The sequence below is a fragment of the Sitodiplosis mosellana genome, unplaced genomic scaffold, assembly GCF_009176505.1.
Source record: "Sitodiplosis mosellana isolate CC-2019 unplaced genomic scaffold, AAFC_SMos_1.0 Smas_scaffold_6165, whole genome shotgun sequence".
NCBI lineage: Eukaryota > Metazoa > Arthropoda > Insecta > Diptera > Cecidomyiidae > Sitodiplosis > Sitodiplosis mosellana.
The window spans coordinates 1,207,252-1,220,529 of record NW_022601406.1 but is presented as its reverse complement, the minus strand read 5'-3'; the positions used below and the strand labels follow the sequence as shown (position 1 = coordinate 1,220,529).

The 13,278-nt window shown below is 35.6% G+C and overlaps 1 protein-coding gene across 8 annotated transcripts; it reads right to left on the bottom strand.

Moving 5' to 3' along the window:
* Window positions 1-4,023: 4,023 nt before the first annotated feature.
* Window positions 4,024-12,823, bottom strand: LOC129574671 (uncharacterized). 8 transcript variants are annotated; one of them, XM_055456976.1, is made up of 10 exons: window positions 11,670-12,795; window positions 9,730-9,994; window positions 8,819-9,619; window positions 8,060-8,710; window positions 7,642-7,734; window positions 7,075-7,389; window positions 6,694-6,942; window positions 6,473-6,599; window positions 5,821-5,958; window positions 4,024-5,088 (listed from the first exon to the last, which is right to left on the bottom strand). In XM_055456976.1, exons 1-10 carry the CDS (start codon window positions 11,699-11,701, stop codon window positions 5,015-5,017), a joined length of 2,745 nt encoding a protein of 914 aa, XP_055312951.1. In that variant the 5' UTR covers window positions 11,702-12,795; the 3' UTR covers window positions 4,024-5,014. The 8 variants fall into 8 exon arrangements, with proteins under 8 accessions (XP_055312951.1, XP_055312949.1, XP_055312948.1 ...); XM_055456974.1 differs by having other exon boundaries at window positions 6,473-6,602; window positions 11,670-12,561; XM_055456973.1 differs by having other exon boundaries at window positions 7,075-7,464; window positions 11,670-12,557.
* Window positions 12,824-13,278: the final 455 nt, after the last annotated feature.

Genomic DNA, 13,278 nt, shown 5'->3' with positions numbered 1-13,278 from the left:
ATCGTTTATCGATTTGTGTGTGTGTGTGTGATTGACTTCTTTCGAGTGCTTTTCCATTCGAAACAAAAATCCCATTCGAATGTCCAATCGAAACAAAATACATTTTGTTTGGTTTTTTTTTTAGATAATCGTTAAATTAATGAGAGAGAAAAAAGTCCAGTGAGTGTTATTCAATTCTATATGCAAAATTGACACAACGAAACAATTCTCTCGAAACAAACGTTCGCGGCTATATTCGAACTGTTCTTTGTGCGTCAGAGCTTTGAAAAACTCGTATGAGTTTTAACTAGCTCATATTTAAAGCTATGAAGAACTCATATTCAAAGCTTCAAATAGCTCATTTTGCACACTTTCAATGTATCGTCATTGCACGACGTCTTAACGTTCGTTGTGTAAATGGGGAAACAATTTAATTGGAATGAGAGAGTGATTTGTGATTTATTTTTAATGTTTGTTTGATTTAAAAACGAAAAATTAAAAAAAAGAACTCAATGAAATGTACGTGTTGCATTTATAAGTTCCCGTCGTTTTTGTCTTCTTCTCGTCTATTGTATAAACATCGATAAAGAAATCCCCCATACAGTGCATTTCAAAATTACTTAATACAGTTGTTTCATTTTTTTTTCTTATCATTTCTTCTTATTTCGTGTATAAAAAAGAGAATTTTCTTCTTTTTAGCTTTGTTTTTTTTTGTGAATGAAAAACAAATAAACCGAATTAATTTCCTAGAAGAAATAGAAAACAAATATTATTCATTTCGTGTGTGTGTGTGTTTGTGTATGAGAATTAAACGCGAATGCTTCTATGCAAATTGTCGTTGAACACCATATTTAGTTTGGTTATTTTTTGTTTGTCTGCGTTGCAGTTTGTCAACACATTGAGAACACATAAGATTTTTTTGTTTTGTTTCCATTGATTTCCTTCATCCTTTTGATTTGGTATAACAATTATATAATCAATATAAAGCTACTTATAAAATCCGATTTGTTGTGAAATTTAATAAACTTTATATAGATGAACTCTTTCTCTATCTCTCGATATCGATGCCGTTTGTTGAACCGATTGTTTTGTATTCTCATCGAAATGCTATTGTAAAATTTCCCTCTTTTTTTTAAATAACTTTTGCAACAAAAAAAAATTTATTCGCCTATTAAACCTACCAATTTGCTTGTTTTAAATAATTCTGCAATTATTATTTGAAATTCAACGATTTTTTCCATCGTCGTCGTGCTGGAGAGATCATTCTAATCGAAACGAGAAAAAAAATGTGTAGTCGTTGAAAAAGTTCTCTCGTTTAATTGCGGTGGTTTTCATTCAAAGAAGAAAAAATCATGTGAAACTGTGGAATTGAATGGAATATCTCATGCCATTACTTCAAGGGTGTGTGAGAGTGAGTTTTTCCTGGAGTTTTTGCATTGGCAATGCGATGGCTGCATTTCGGCCAAGTCCTATATTACATCACTAAAACTCTAGATCAAATGTGTTTTACTTCGATTTCCTTTCCATTTCGGAGAAAGATGAATTTGTTTTTTGTTCATTAAATAAAACAGAGAGAAAAGAAAAATAGAGAAGAAAAATTATGTGTAATTTGTACGAGTCCTAACTGACTTTGATTCAATGATATATCCTCATTAAAATATAATATATTTGTGTCTGTGTGTGTGTGTGTGTTTTGTAAGCACGATTTTTTGTTTCCTCTTTTTTTGGTTTCATTCATTCTACTTCTTTTGCATATGTCTGAAAATAGTTCACGTTTGTGGCTTTCATTTTTTTTTTGGTATTTCTTCTTTAAATCTCGTTAAATTTGTCATTAAAAACTAGAGTTTGTTGATTTTAATTATTTGCTTGCTCGATAAATCATCGATTTTATTCATCTTTTCATAGATTCGAATGAGAATTGCTCATTTCATTTCAGTTTCTCCAATCAATTATAATGAAAATGGTTGGTTTTTGTTGTTGTTGTGAGAGCACAGAAACAAAGGAACATTGGAATTGGATAATATGTTGTGTGTATTTTTTCCCTTTCTTTTCTATTAAATAGTCTTTCATTCTTGGAAACGATCTAATTTCTTAACTCTTTCATTGCTATTGCCGAGCTCACATTTGAAAGCTTATAGTATGATCGCTTTCACATTTAACTGCATCTGATTTTTGTTACGATTTTTGTATGTGTGTGGTAGACTAACAGTTTGTTAGTTTCTTGTTGTCCTATTTCGTATTTTTTGTTCTATTCATTCTGAGTGTGTGAGTGCACTTTGCTTTGTGATCATCAGTGTCATACTGGATCGATATTCACTGTGTTGTAAGTTTTTTTGTTGTTGTCGGATGTGGCAATGTGTATAGTAAATAATGAAAATTCCTTTAAATCGTAGTTAATCGTTATAATATGATAGAGAATTATTCAATATGCATCATTTTGTTTAATGTCTATTCTAAAGGTTACCATACAGTGTGTGTGTGTGTTTGTGTTTTCTTCAATTGTTGTTTTGTGATTCGATACCGTGTGGTTCAAAATGTCATTTCCGGCCCGAAATCGACCGTCATTTGGAGGTGAGGTGCCATTTACTTTTGAAATTTCGTTCTTTCTTTTCTCATTCGCAATAAGAATACAGAAAAAAATTCAATATTTTGAATTTTCTTTCTCTTTTTCTTCATTTTGCCGTTTCTTTTGTAATAATTTGGCAAAAAAAAAGTCTCTTAATAATTACGATTGATTCAATCTCGACTCGATTGAATTAGCACCAAAACATATCATTGATCGTCGCCCCCGTTGGACAGTCGAGAGTTTTCGGTGAAAATGGCCAGCCATATTATGCTAACCATAACGCAAATGATTCCCTTTTGATTGAACCACACGAGAAAAAACACATATATTTCGAATCCGATATTAGATTATTCTAAAATAATTGCGAATAAATCACATGTCAAATCACGGTTCAGCGAAAATGCACGTATACATTTTCGGTATCAAACAACGGACTAAAAAAAAAAGAAAATCATCTCATAATTTTCATGTTTTTCTTTCTTGGCAATACTCATCTACATCGCGTTCGTTTCTTTTCTCTATTGCTCATTCACATCGTTTTTTTTTCTCGAACGTGTTGCATTGACATGTGGTTTATGTGATGATGAAACGTGTATATTTCTGCAGCTGATTTAGTACATCAACGGTAGGGTTTAAAAACGCGTTATTTTTTTCAGTGTTTCTTAAAAACGTTTTTTTACAGAGCCGTTATATACCGCCCAAAAAACGTTTTTTTCGTTTTTTATCGTTATTTCTGCGGTATTTTGGACTGTCAAAAAAAACACTACAGAAAAATAACGTTTTTATAACACCGTTTGCGGTATTTGTCGAAACGTTTGTAAACCCTAATCAACGGCAATCAACATACGTCTGCTGTTGACCGAATTCATTCACAATATTTTACATGAAACTTTATTTTTGTTTGTTGAAATATAACATTATGTGCTGTTTGATGTTGGATTTTTCTTACAAGCTAAAAAAAAATTTTTTTTTCTTTCTTTTCATACCATTTGTATTAATAGATTTAATAATTTGTTGTGGTTTGTTAAATGAATTTCTCTTTTTTTCCCTTTTTTCGGACATTTCAACTCAAAAGTGAGTGAGTGTATGTGTTTGAGAGAGATTTGTGTTTTTATTTCATTCTAAATAATAAAGAAGAGAAGATTCTGAGTATTGGCGAGAGTGAGAAACATACGGCAAGCAATATTTATCGAAATCACATTTTGTTTTCTTCTTCTTTTGGTATACACATTTTCAATCAGAATAATTGGAGAGCGAAAATAAAACAATTTCAATATGAAATGAAATGCACACAAATTACCAACAACTGGCATTCTGTGTAAATTGATTAAGGTTACTAAATGTGTTTCTTTCGGCATTGTTACATAAAATGTGTTTTGTTTGACAATTAACTAGTACAATACTTTTGTTTTGCGTGGATTTGTAACCATTTCTCGATTATTTTTGTTCTAAAAAAACACTTTCTTTTCATATAAATATTTCTTTTTTGGTTAAATAGTTTGTGTCCATTTCATTGAAATGTGCGAGAAATAATCGATAAAGAGAGAAACAACAATGTTTTGAAATTTTCGTATTTTTCTTTCATTTCAAATGGAAAATAAATTTTGGGTTTCTTAAAAGAAATTTCTTCGGTAAATGCTTGCATTGCCGGTTGCTTTTCTAAATATGTTTCGATATTTTTTCTTCTTCCTTATGGTTTTTTTTTTTTCAATTTCGTTTCCACAAAATATGTTTTGTTTGTTTCTTTGCTCTTGATTTACAATGTTGTCTAATTCAAAACGAACAGAAAAAAAAATTGATTAAAAATCCTCTTGAAAGCGAGAGCAAAAATTCGTTACATTGATCCGTGTGTTTATATGTTTAACTACAACCAAATCGTTCGCCATCACATATTTCGTTTTCGCGAAATTCTCAGAATTTCTTTTTTTGTTTCGTTTCTCTTCATCTTCTTCTAAATTTGTTTTTTTTTCTTCTTCCAAAATACAAGTTTGATAAAGAACTTTTACACTTAAAATTAGGGTTGTTTTTTTTTGTTGTGTTTTCAAAGAAAGAAATTAATTAATTAAATTACGAATAATGCGTAAGTTGAAAGTGTGACCGAAAGCGGTCGAAACTTTACTTACCCCAAAACAAAAAAAATTATGTCGGTTTTTTTGTGTTGTGTGTTTGTGGTTGTTTTCTTTGCAGAGAGTTTTCAATAATTTATGGACGACATTGATGTCTGCTCGAACAATGGAGACAGAGTGTAATGAATGGCTCTGCTCTCGGTTTCGATCATTTGCCCGTGTGTTTGGTTTTTTTCGTGTTGCTGTGGCTGCTGTTTCTGGAGATATTGAATTTTTGCGTTTCGGTTGTTTTTTCTTTCGATTTTGGGGTGTTGGTAAAGCCAGCTGGTTAATTGTTTGATTTTCAATTACAGGTGGAGAAAAAATTGGTAAGATTTTAATTGTGAAATCGTTGTCAAACGATTTATTGTTGAACCGCAGCGGTTGGTGGTGTGTATTGATAGTAGGCTGATGGCGCATATTGACCGTATGGAGCAGCTGAAATACAATGTTAGAATTATTAACCAAAGAATTTACGATGAAAACACGAGAGGAAAAAACGAACAACGACAAAAGAAAAAAGAAATATTTTGAAAAGCCACAAAAAAAAATGGGTAATGACATTCAGTGAATTTTAAATGTTCACCAGATGATTTGGGTTATTCGTTCTTTTTTCTGTTTTGGTAAGGAAATGAATACATGAGATAGATAGAGAGAGAGAGAGTGATAGCAAAAGAGACAAAACAAATAAAATACATTCCCCCATGAATCTGCGCGCAATATCCTCGAAACCCTAAATACGAATTCACATTCGCAAGCATTTAATTAAAAAAGCAAATTGGCTTTTGGAATTGAATTTCTAGCCATTAATTTTGTCTATATTTGTGTGTGTTTGTGTGTGTGTGTGTGTATGTGTGTTAGGTTTGGAAAGCGCGCGACAAAGCCATTACAACTGATTTCACAAAAACGAAAGGGAATAAAAACCAATTATGAACTAAGAATTTTTTATGTGTGTATGTGTGTTTGGATCTCAAAACAAAGTGATATGGCGCGTGCATTTTCATCGTACGCGCGCAACATTAATTATTATTTTTTTCTGTTTGATTCCATCATAAAAAGCCAATTGAAAACGATCACTTGAACACCGGGTGAGCTTTGTTTTTGTTTTTGCTCTTTAAATTAATATTAAACTAAATTGTGAGAGAGTGAGTGAGTGAGTGGGCACGTTACCATTTAGCGATGGCATTGGTGACGGCGTGTGCTGTGTTATGCTCTGAAAACCGCACGAATTTGTCTGTTGCGATTGTGTCGGTGGTTGTTGCAATGGGCCGTGTGCCATTCCACGTGCATTTGGGAAGAAACGACTCCCTGTGAACAGACAGAAAATGAAAGACTCTTGTCAAAAGAGACCCTTACATTATGACTTTCTGTGTCTAGTTGTGTCTATGAGGCGCGAGGCGTACACGTTTTTTTTTGTTCGCAATTCACCAAACTCGTATTTGCACTATCAATTTTTCTTTTGGTTTCGCTTAACAAAAACACTTTTGTTGTCGCAAAATGTCTCATTCACACATTCGTCCTTAAAAACAATTTTCGGTCTTAAATGTGAAATTTTGATAATTCATTTGCAATTTGCAAGAAACTTGTACGACGACCAGCGTACGAAATAAATCTATTTATTTTCCGAATTGATTGCAAGCGCATTCTAAACTAATTTTGTTGTATTTTTTTTTTTCGTTACTAAAACCATGTGTCCAAATCGAGATTTTAAAGCCAGATAATAGTCATTGTCGCGAATTGATTTTGACTCGTTTGGTTTTCTAAATTCCTGAATTCCCCCTTTGTTTTGATTTCGGCATTGAAGAATGAAATTTGTACATACCGATAATGTTTTGAACGCCAGCATCAACCATGTATTGGCCAGAGTAAAGGGCGTTTGGAGATGGTGCAGCTGGGTATCCAGTTGAGCTGTACGCTTGAGCTGGAGCTGGTTGCTGAGCAGCAGCTTGCTGCTGAAACAAAAAAAGACAAAGAAATACCATAAATCCGCTGACTTCAACTACCAAAATGCCGTTATTTTGTTATGGAAACTGCGTTACATACCGGTTGTTGTTGTGATTGCAAATCATCGGCGTTTCCATTGTATGGATCGACATTGATTGAATTTGGTGATGCATCACCGTTGATGTGCGGTGCTGCGCCACCGTCAACAATAATACCGGTGTTCGGGTTCACGCCATTTGCATTTGGCTGCTGTGTGTATGGATTGCGATGATGATAATTGCCAGTTTGCATAGCACCAGCTGGACCACCTTGGTAGCGATTGTTTGGATTACGGTTTTGATAGAAACCCTGTAACAATTTCAAAACAAACACATTTTAGGTTATTATTCGAGAAACAAAGATTTTGAACGTGACAATTTGCGTTAAATCAATTCAGTTTTTGCTAAGAGAAGAAGTTGTTTTCCATTGAAATTCACTTACCTCTGGTTTGCCGCGGTTTCCTTGGTATCCGTTCACATTTGGATTCATGCCGTACGGAGCCTGATGAGCACCAGCGGCCGCTGGATTGTTGTTAGTCCGTGGCACATATGTACCGTTCTGACGATTCTGGTAGTTGTTTGGTCGTGGTTGCCGCAATGGTTTGCCATCGGCACCATTTTGTACGACCTCCGTTTGGTGTCCATTGTACTGTGGATTGGTGCCTTGGAAACGTGGAGTCGGCTGCTTCTGGCCATAACGCTCAACATTGCCGCTTCCTTCTGGTTGTGATCCACGCCATGTACTGCCTTCATATGTCTTTGTATAATTATTTTCATACGGTTTGCACACACCATTTGGAATCGTTTGGTTACGATCCAATCGCTGATGTGGCTAAATGCGTATGGGAAGAGCATTGAAAATATTAAAATAAATGAAATGGGTAGAAATTACAGACGAACTTTGGTTGTTTTTAATTTTTTTTTGCGAAGCTGTCTGAGTTTTTTGAGAGGAAGGGGCCTCTTTCAAGGGATTGAATGTTAAAATAGACAAAACTTTTGTAATCCTTACTTGCTGTTGGTGTTGCATGGGCTGTTGCCATGAGTTGGGTCGTGGGTTCATGTGATTTTTGTGAATGCCATTGTACATTCCATTCATCAGTGGCTGACAAAATTCAAATTTTAAATTATTAGTGAAATTAGTTTGCGCATTGTTGTGAAATTCAAATGCATTTCGTTGCAACGAGGAATTATCCAGAAATGCGTTAGATAAATCAAATGAAGGTCGAAGAAAAAAATTAAACGAAAAATGATTTTTAATTTTCGAAAATCCAGAATGAATTGAAACATAAATTGAACGATAAAACCTAAAAGAAATATCCTGAAGGAATGTCATGACAAGAAAAAATGTGAAGAAAATGTTTATTTTTTTTTTCAAAGAAAAGGAATAAAAAATGAAAAAGCAAATGTCTTATCTCTCTCTTTCTTACCTGTTTATTCATTCCATAACCATTTTGTGGACGAATGTTATAGCGTGATCGAGATCCATTTTTGCCGCCACCGTTCATGCGAGCCAATTCGAGAAGTGCGGTCTCTGGATTTTGGCCGGCCTCTTCCAAAACGCCAACCAATTCACGGGCTTGCCGTGCATTCGAGTTGGTGAAGAATGTATAGGCGGTGCCCGACTGTTGACACCGACCAGTTCGTCCAATACGATGAATATAATCCTCCGATGAATTTGGATAATCATAATTGATGACATATTTAACGTCTTCAACATCTAAACCTCTAGCTGCTACGTCAGTTGCGATCAAAATCGATGATTTTCCGCAACGGAAATCATTTAGAACAGAATCACGTTCCATTTGTGATTTATCACCATGGATTGAGAGGGCTGCAAAATTTTCGCGACGAATCAATTTCAAAACGTCTTCGACCTTCTTTTTCGTTTCGACGAATACAATAATTTTATTGTTACGATCAGCTGCAATGTCTTTCAATAGCTTAATGATGCGCTGTTCTTTCTCTTCTTCTTGACAAATTTGAATGATTTGACGGATATTATGGTTTGCAGCCAAGCTCAATGATCCAACGCGAATCATGATGTAATCGCCAAGGAAGTCTTCGGCAAGTGCTTGAACCTGTGAAAAGTAGAGGAAAAAAAACACACATAGAGTTAGTTGGAGCAAACAGAAAAATCAAATGAAAGAAAAAACTGTGATTCAATCAAAATGATTTGTTGGTTTTACCTCTTTTGGCCATGTAGCCGACCACATCAACACTTGGCGATCGGGGCGAATCTGTTCGATGATTTTGCGGATTTGTGGCTCAAAGCCCATGTCAAGCATGCGATCAGCTTCATCGAGTACAAGGTATGTACAACGAGCAAGATTTGTGATTCCACGTTCAAGGAAGTCAATCAATCGTCCGGGTGTGGCAATGACAACCTCAACACCACGATCCAAATCACGGGCCTGTGGTCCCTTTGGTGAACCACCGAAAATGCATGTATTACGCACCAATGGGCTGGTTGATTGCCCAAATTCACTCGTAACCGATTGGATTTGTTGTGCCAATTCACGTGTTGGTGCAAGCACCAAAACAACTGGACCATCACCGCGCTGAAGGCGTTTCTGGTGTTGAATGTGCACAATAGCAGGCAACATGTATGCAAGTGTTTTACCACTGCCCGTTTGTGCAATGCCAACCATATCACGGCCGCTCAATGCGATTGGCCATCCCTGCGATTGGATCGCCGTGGGTTGTGTGAATGCTTGTCGTTGCATTTCCTTCATGACCGATTCGGGGAAATTGGTCTCTTCGAACGATTGAATTGGTGCTGGACATCCATTGCCCGACACAGTGATCTGGAGTGTTGAGCGGAATGCATCAACATCGTCTTGTGAACGGGTTGCATTGTTAGCATGCACCACATAGAAATTCTTTTCGAATGGCTCCAATTTATCCCAAATGGGAATGCGCAATGCCTTGCCCGGATTTTTGGCTTTTTCGCTTTGCAATCGAGCACGTTCCTCTTTCGACATATTGGCCTGAATTTAAAAAAACAAAGAAACAAAAATGACAAATTCAATAACAATCTTTGTTTCATAGTTCTTATTGGAAATTAACGCCGCTGTGAAACCGTTCCGAATCCACTTACCGTTTCAAATTTGGATGCATAGTTGTTGTATCGTGGTCCGGCTGTGCCGTTGTTTGCATGGTATTGCGATTTATTGGAATTGATGTAAGTGGCGGAATTGTTGACACCATTTGTGCGTGGCGCACCTGGACGATATTCTCTCACTGGACGTGGATGATCATAGCGATTCGTTTGACCGAAATCGGGATACTGATACTGATGGTTTTGATGGTAGACACGAGGTCCGCCAAATTGTTCTTGACCTTCACTGCGCTGGGGCCGAAAGCTGAAATCAGCGAAAAAAAATCGTTGGTTTTTCGTTATATTCTCTTGTCGTAAACATATATTTCAGAACATGAAATTGAAAACCGATTTTTATGTATTTGTTAGTGTATAATCGAAGACAGTGTATATTACGCATGTATATAACTGAGTTTACAATAAAAAAAAATTTCTTGTTCGCCTTAACGAATCATCATAATAATATAACGAATAGTCATAGCAATGGCGTCTCTTTTTAGTCCAGACCAGCTACTGGTTGTTATTTGGCATGGTTTAAATAAATATTTAGGTAAGTTTGACAATAAATCGAAGTGTACGACAAACGGTTGTTTCAATAGAGAGATAGCAAATAAACAGTTGCCGCACTGTTAAGTTCAACTCGTTTCATCCCGAGAGAGAGAGAGAGAGAGAGAGAGAGAGAGAGAGAGAGAGAGAAAGAGATTGAGACAACTGTGTATTTTATCGACTTTCTTTATTCGATGGATTCATTTTGCAAGTTTTCTGTTTCAAATTTCATGTTGATAATGAAATTTGTCTCAATTTAATTTGTTTTGCTGTATTTTTTCGGGCATAGAATTGTCGATTCAATCTACAAATAGCTAGTGTTCATCAATTTAGAATGATATTGTACATGTTGACACTCGAACACCTTCACCGTTTTCTCTGTCTCTCGCAACACACGGTTCCCTCAATTTCTCTTTAGTCTTTTCTCGCTCTACCACTCGCGCTCGCACTTTCGCTCTCTTTCTCTCTCCACATTTGATATCTATTGCATGTGTCGCGCTCAAACAAACGTCGTCGACATCGTCGTCGCTGTCGACTAACTGTACACATACTCTTGGCTCGACTCAGTCGGAACAGAAACATGATAGTTCAGCTTTTAGCACACACACACACACACATACAAATAAAACATACACACAAAATCTCGCACTCTCTCCCATTTGCTGTGCTTGGTTTTCAAACAGATTCAATGCATTCATGCAACCGCAATAAATGTGCAAATTTTTTTCTTTCCTACACACATATATATATATACATAGAGGTATTTTATTCTCAAAACGTTCGCATCAAAATGGCAGCGAAAGAATTAGAGAAAATATTACGGTAGAAAAAAGAAAGATGAAATGAATAAAAAAAAACGTCATCATGATGATGAGCATCAGCAAAGGAAAAAAGAATCAAAATTAAAAAATGTTGCATATCTCTCAAATGGTAATATTCCCCTCCCCTTCTATTGAACAAACAACAAAGAAGAAAAAAAATTCGGTCATGGCGGAATATTTTTTTTCCTTCGTCACGACGTAACTAAGTTCTCGTTTATCACTGTGATTGACCAACAGAACATGAACGGAAAAAAATTGGAATTTTTGCTGAGCACACGTTTTGACATCGGCTACAAAACATTTGCACATTTATTTTTTTCGGCCGAACCGCAATCAAATTCACCATTTTTATTTGATGCATTTTCAATCGAAACAACAAAATTTTTTTTCGTTTCAACTATAAAATTTCTCTGCCTCAATAAACTAACAGGCCGAACGAATGAATCGAGGAAGAAAAAAAAATGAATCGGTAGCTCAACAAATTGAATTTTTTTTTTAAATATAAAACCGAAAAATAAATAGTCGATTTAGAGTAATGTAGATATAGAGTTATGAGAGAGAGATTTTACTTACAATGGGTGTCCATAGCCATTGGGAAACATCATTGATTTTGGATGGTGTCTCTAACACTCGTTCGATTTTGTTTCACTGTTTGAATCACACTCGCGTTAAAAAAAAAAAGTGTTTTTTTTTTCTTCGATTCGCTTTACTTTGCTCGTTCGATGTGATCGCCTTCTGGGTGCTCTTTTTTCCCGTTTCGTTCCGTTTGTCTTGTTCGTGTATTTGTATCTCTGTCTTGCTTTTCGTCAAAGTTTCCTTTCAATTTATGTTCGATTTGCAATTCAAATGGAAAATTGCAAGAAAAAAAAACTTATTTTTTCTGTTCGTTTCCTATTGCCTGTCGTTTCATGAACCAGCAAAAAGTATGTGTGTGTGTGTGGTTTTTTTTTCTTCGTTCGGTTCTCTTGATGAAAAACAATTGTTGGTTTTTATTTTTTCTTATTTCGTTCCGAAATAATGGTGGGGACCTTTCACAAAGAATATGTTGATTTTGTTTTGAGAAAATTTTTCGGTTTTGGAATTTTCTTTGATTTTTTTATTTGGTTTTTTTTTTGTGTGTGTTGAATTACAAAAGGATGATGTGTTGTTTCTTTTTCTTTTAATTATCTTTTTGACTTAAATCGATGTATTTAAGATGAACTGAATAAATTGAAAAGAAAACTGAACAAGCAAGAGAGCCACCAATATGGTTTTCGATATTGACGACGCAACTGATGTGAATGTGTGTTTAGGTGCTGAAAAATTACTACTTGCTTGAAAAATGGCTCGCAAGCATGTACTTTAGTGAACGATGTCGCCGCTGTTGGCTCGTTTTCTTTGTGTTTCACCGTTTGCCCACTGAATTTCGTCAATTCTCATGCGCTGCTCTCACACACTCTCTCTCGCTCGGTCTGACTCTCTCTCTCTCTCTCTCACACACGCATAATGCTCTTCGGTGTCTCTGGGTCTGTGCGTGTTTACGTTGTTGCGGTGCGCATGTGTTGGTGTGTTGCAAAGCATTAGAAATACTATGCGCCCGTGCAAAACTCACTCTCACATGTATTTGTCATTTCCATATACGAAGTCTGCCTCATTCTCTTGCTCCTTTTTTCGTTCGATCGCTTCAATACTCGCTTTCTCACACACACACACACACACACATTTCGCCGTTCGCCTATTTGCTTTTCGCTCTGATTCATTTCGTGTTCTCTCCCATTCAGTTGTTTCGCTCATTCGCCGTACGAGTACTTTACAGAACTCAGTCAAACGTTCACATGGGCACTTAACACCCATTTATACATATTCCATTTTAAACACTGTTTTGGTATTTTACAATCGTTAAATATCCAACTATCATACTTAAGCTACAGTTTCAAGTACCAATCGCCTAATACCGTTGTGCAACACACATTGCTTTGATATTTGCACAGGCAAGAATTTAACTAATAAATTTATCACTTGAACGATTGTTTGGCAATTTTCGTATAAATTCAATTGCATTCACTTGAACATTACGTAATATTTTACGATTTTTATTTTAGGAGAATTTCATTTCAATTCGTCATGAATTCAACAAAATGTCAGTGAATACTTTGCTTTCTACTCATCGAACGTAATCCAATTAGAAAATGACGTACTCAAT

Coding starts and splice junctions, on each gene's coding strand:
- LOC129574671 (XM_055456972.1), bottom strand. CDS start 11,701: ATGATGTTTCCCAATGGCTATGGACACCCATT. Junction 9,620..9,729: donor ATGCATCCAAATTTGAAACG/GTAAGTGGATTC, acceptor TTTTAAATTCAG/GCCAATATGTCGAAAGAGGA. Junction 5,089..5,820: donor ACCAATGCCATCGCTAAATG/GTAACGTGCCCA, acceptor ATTGTATTTCAG/CTGCTCCATACGGTCAATAT.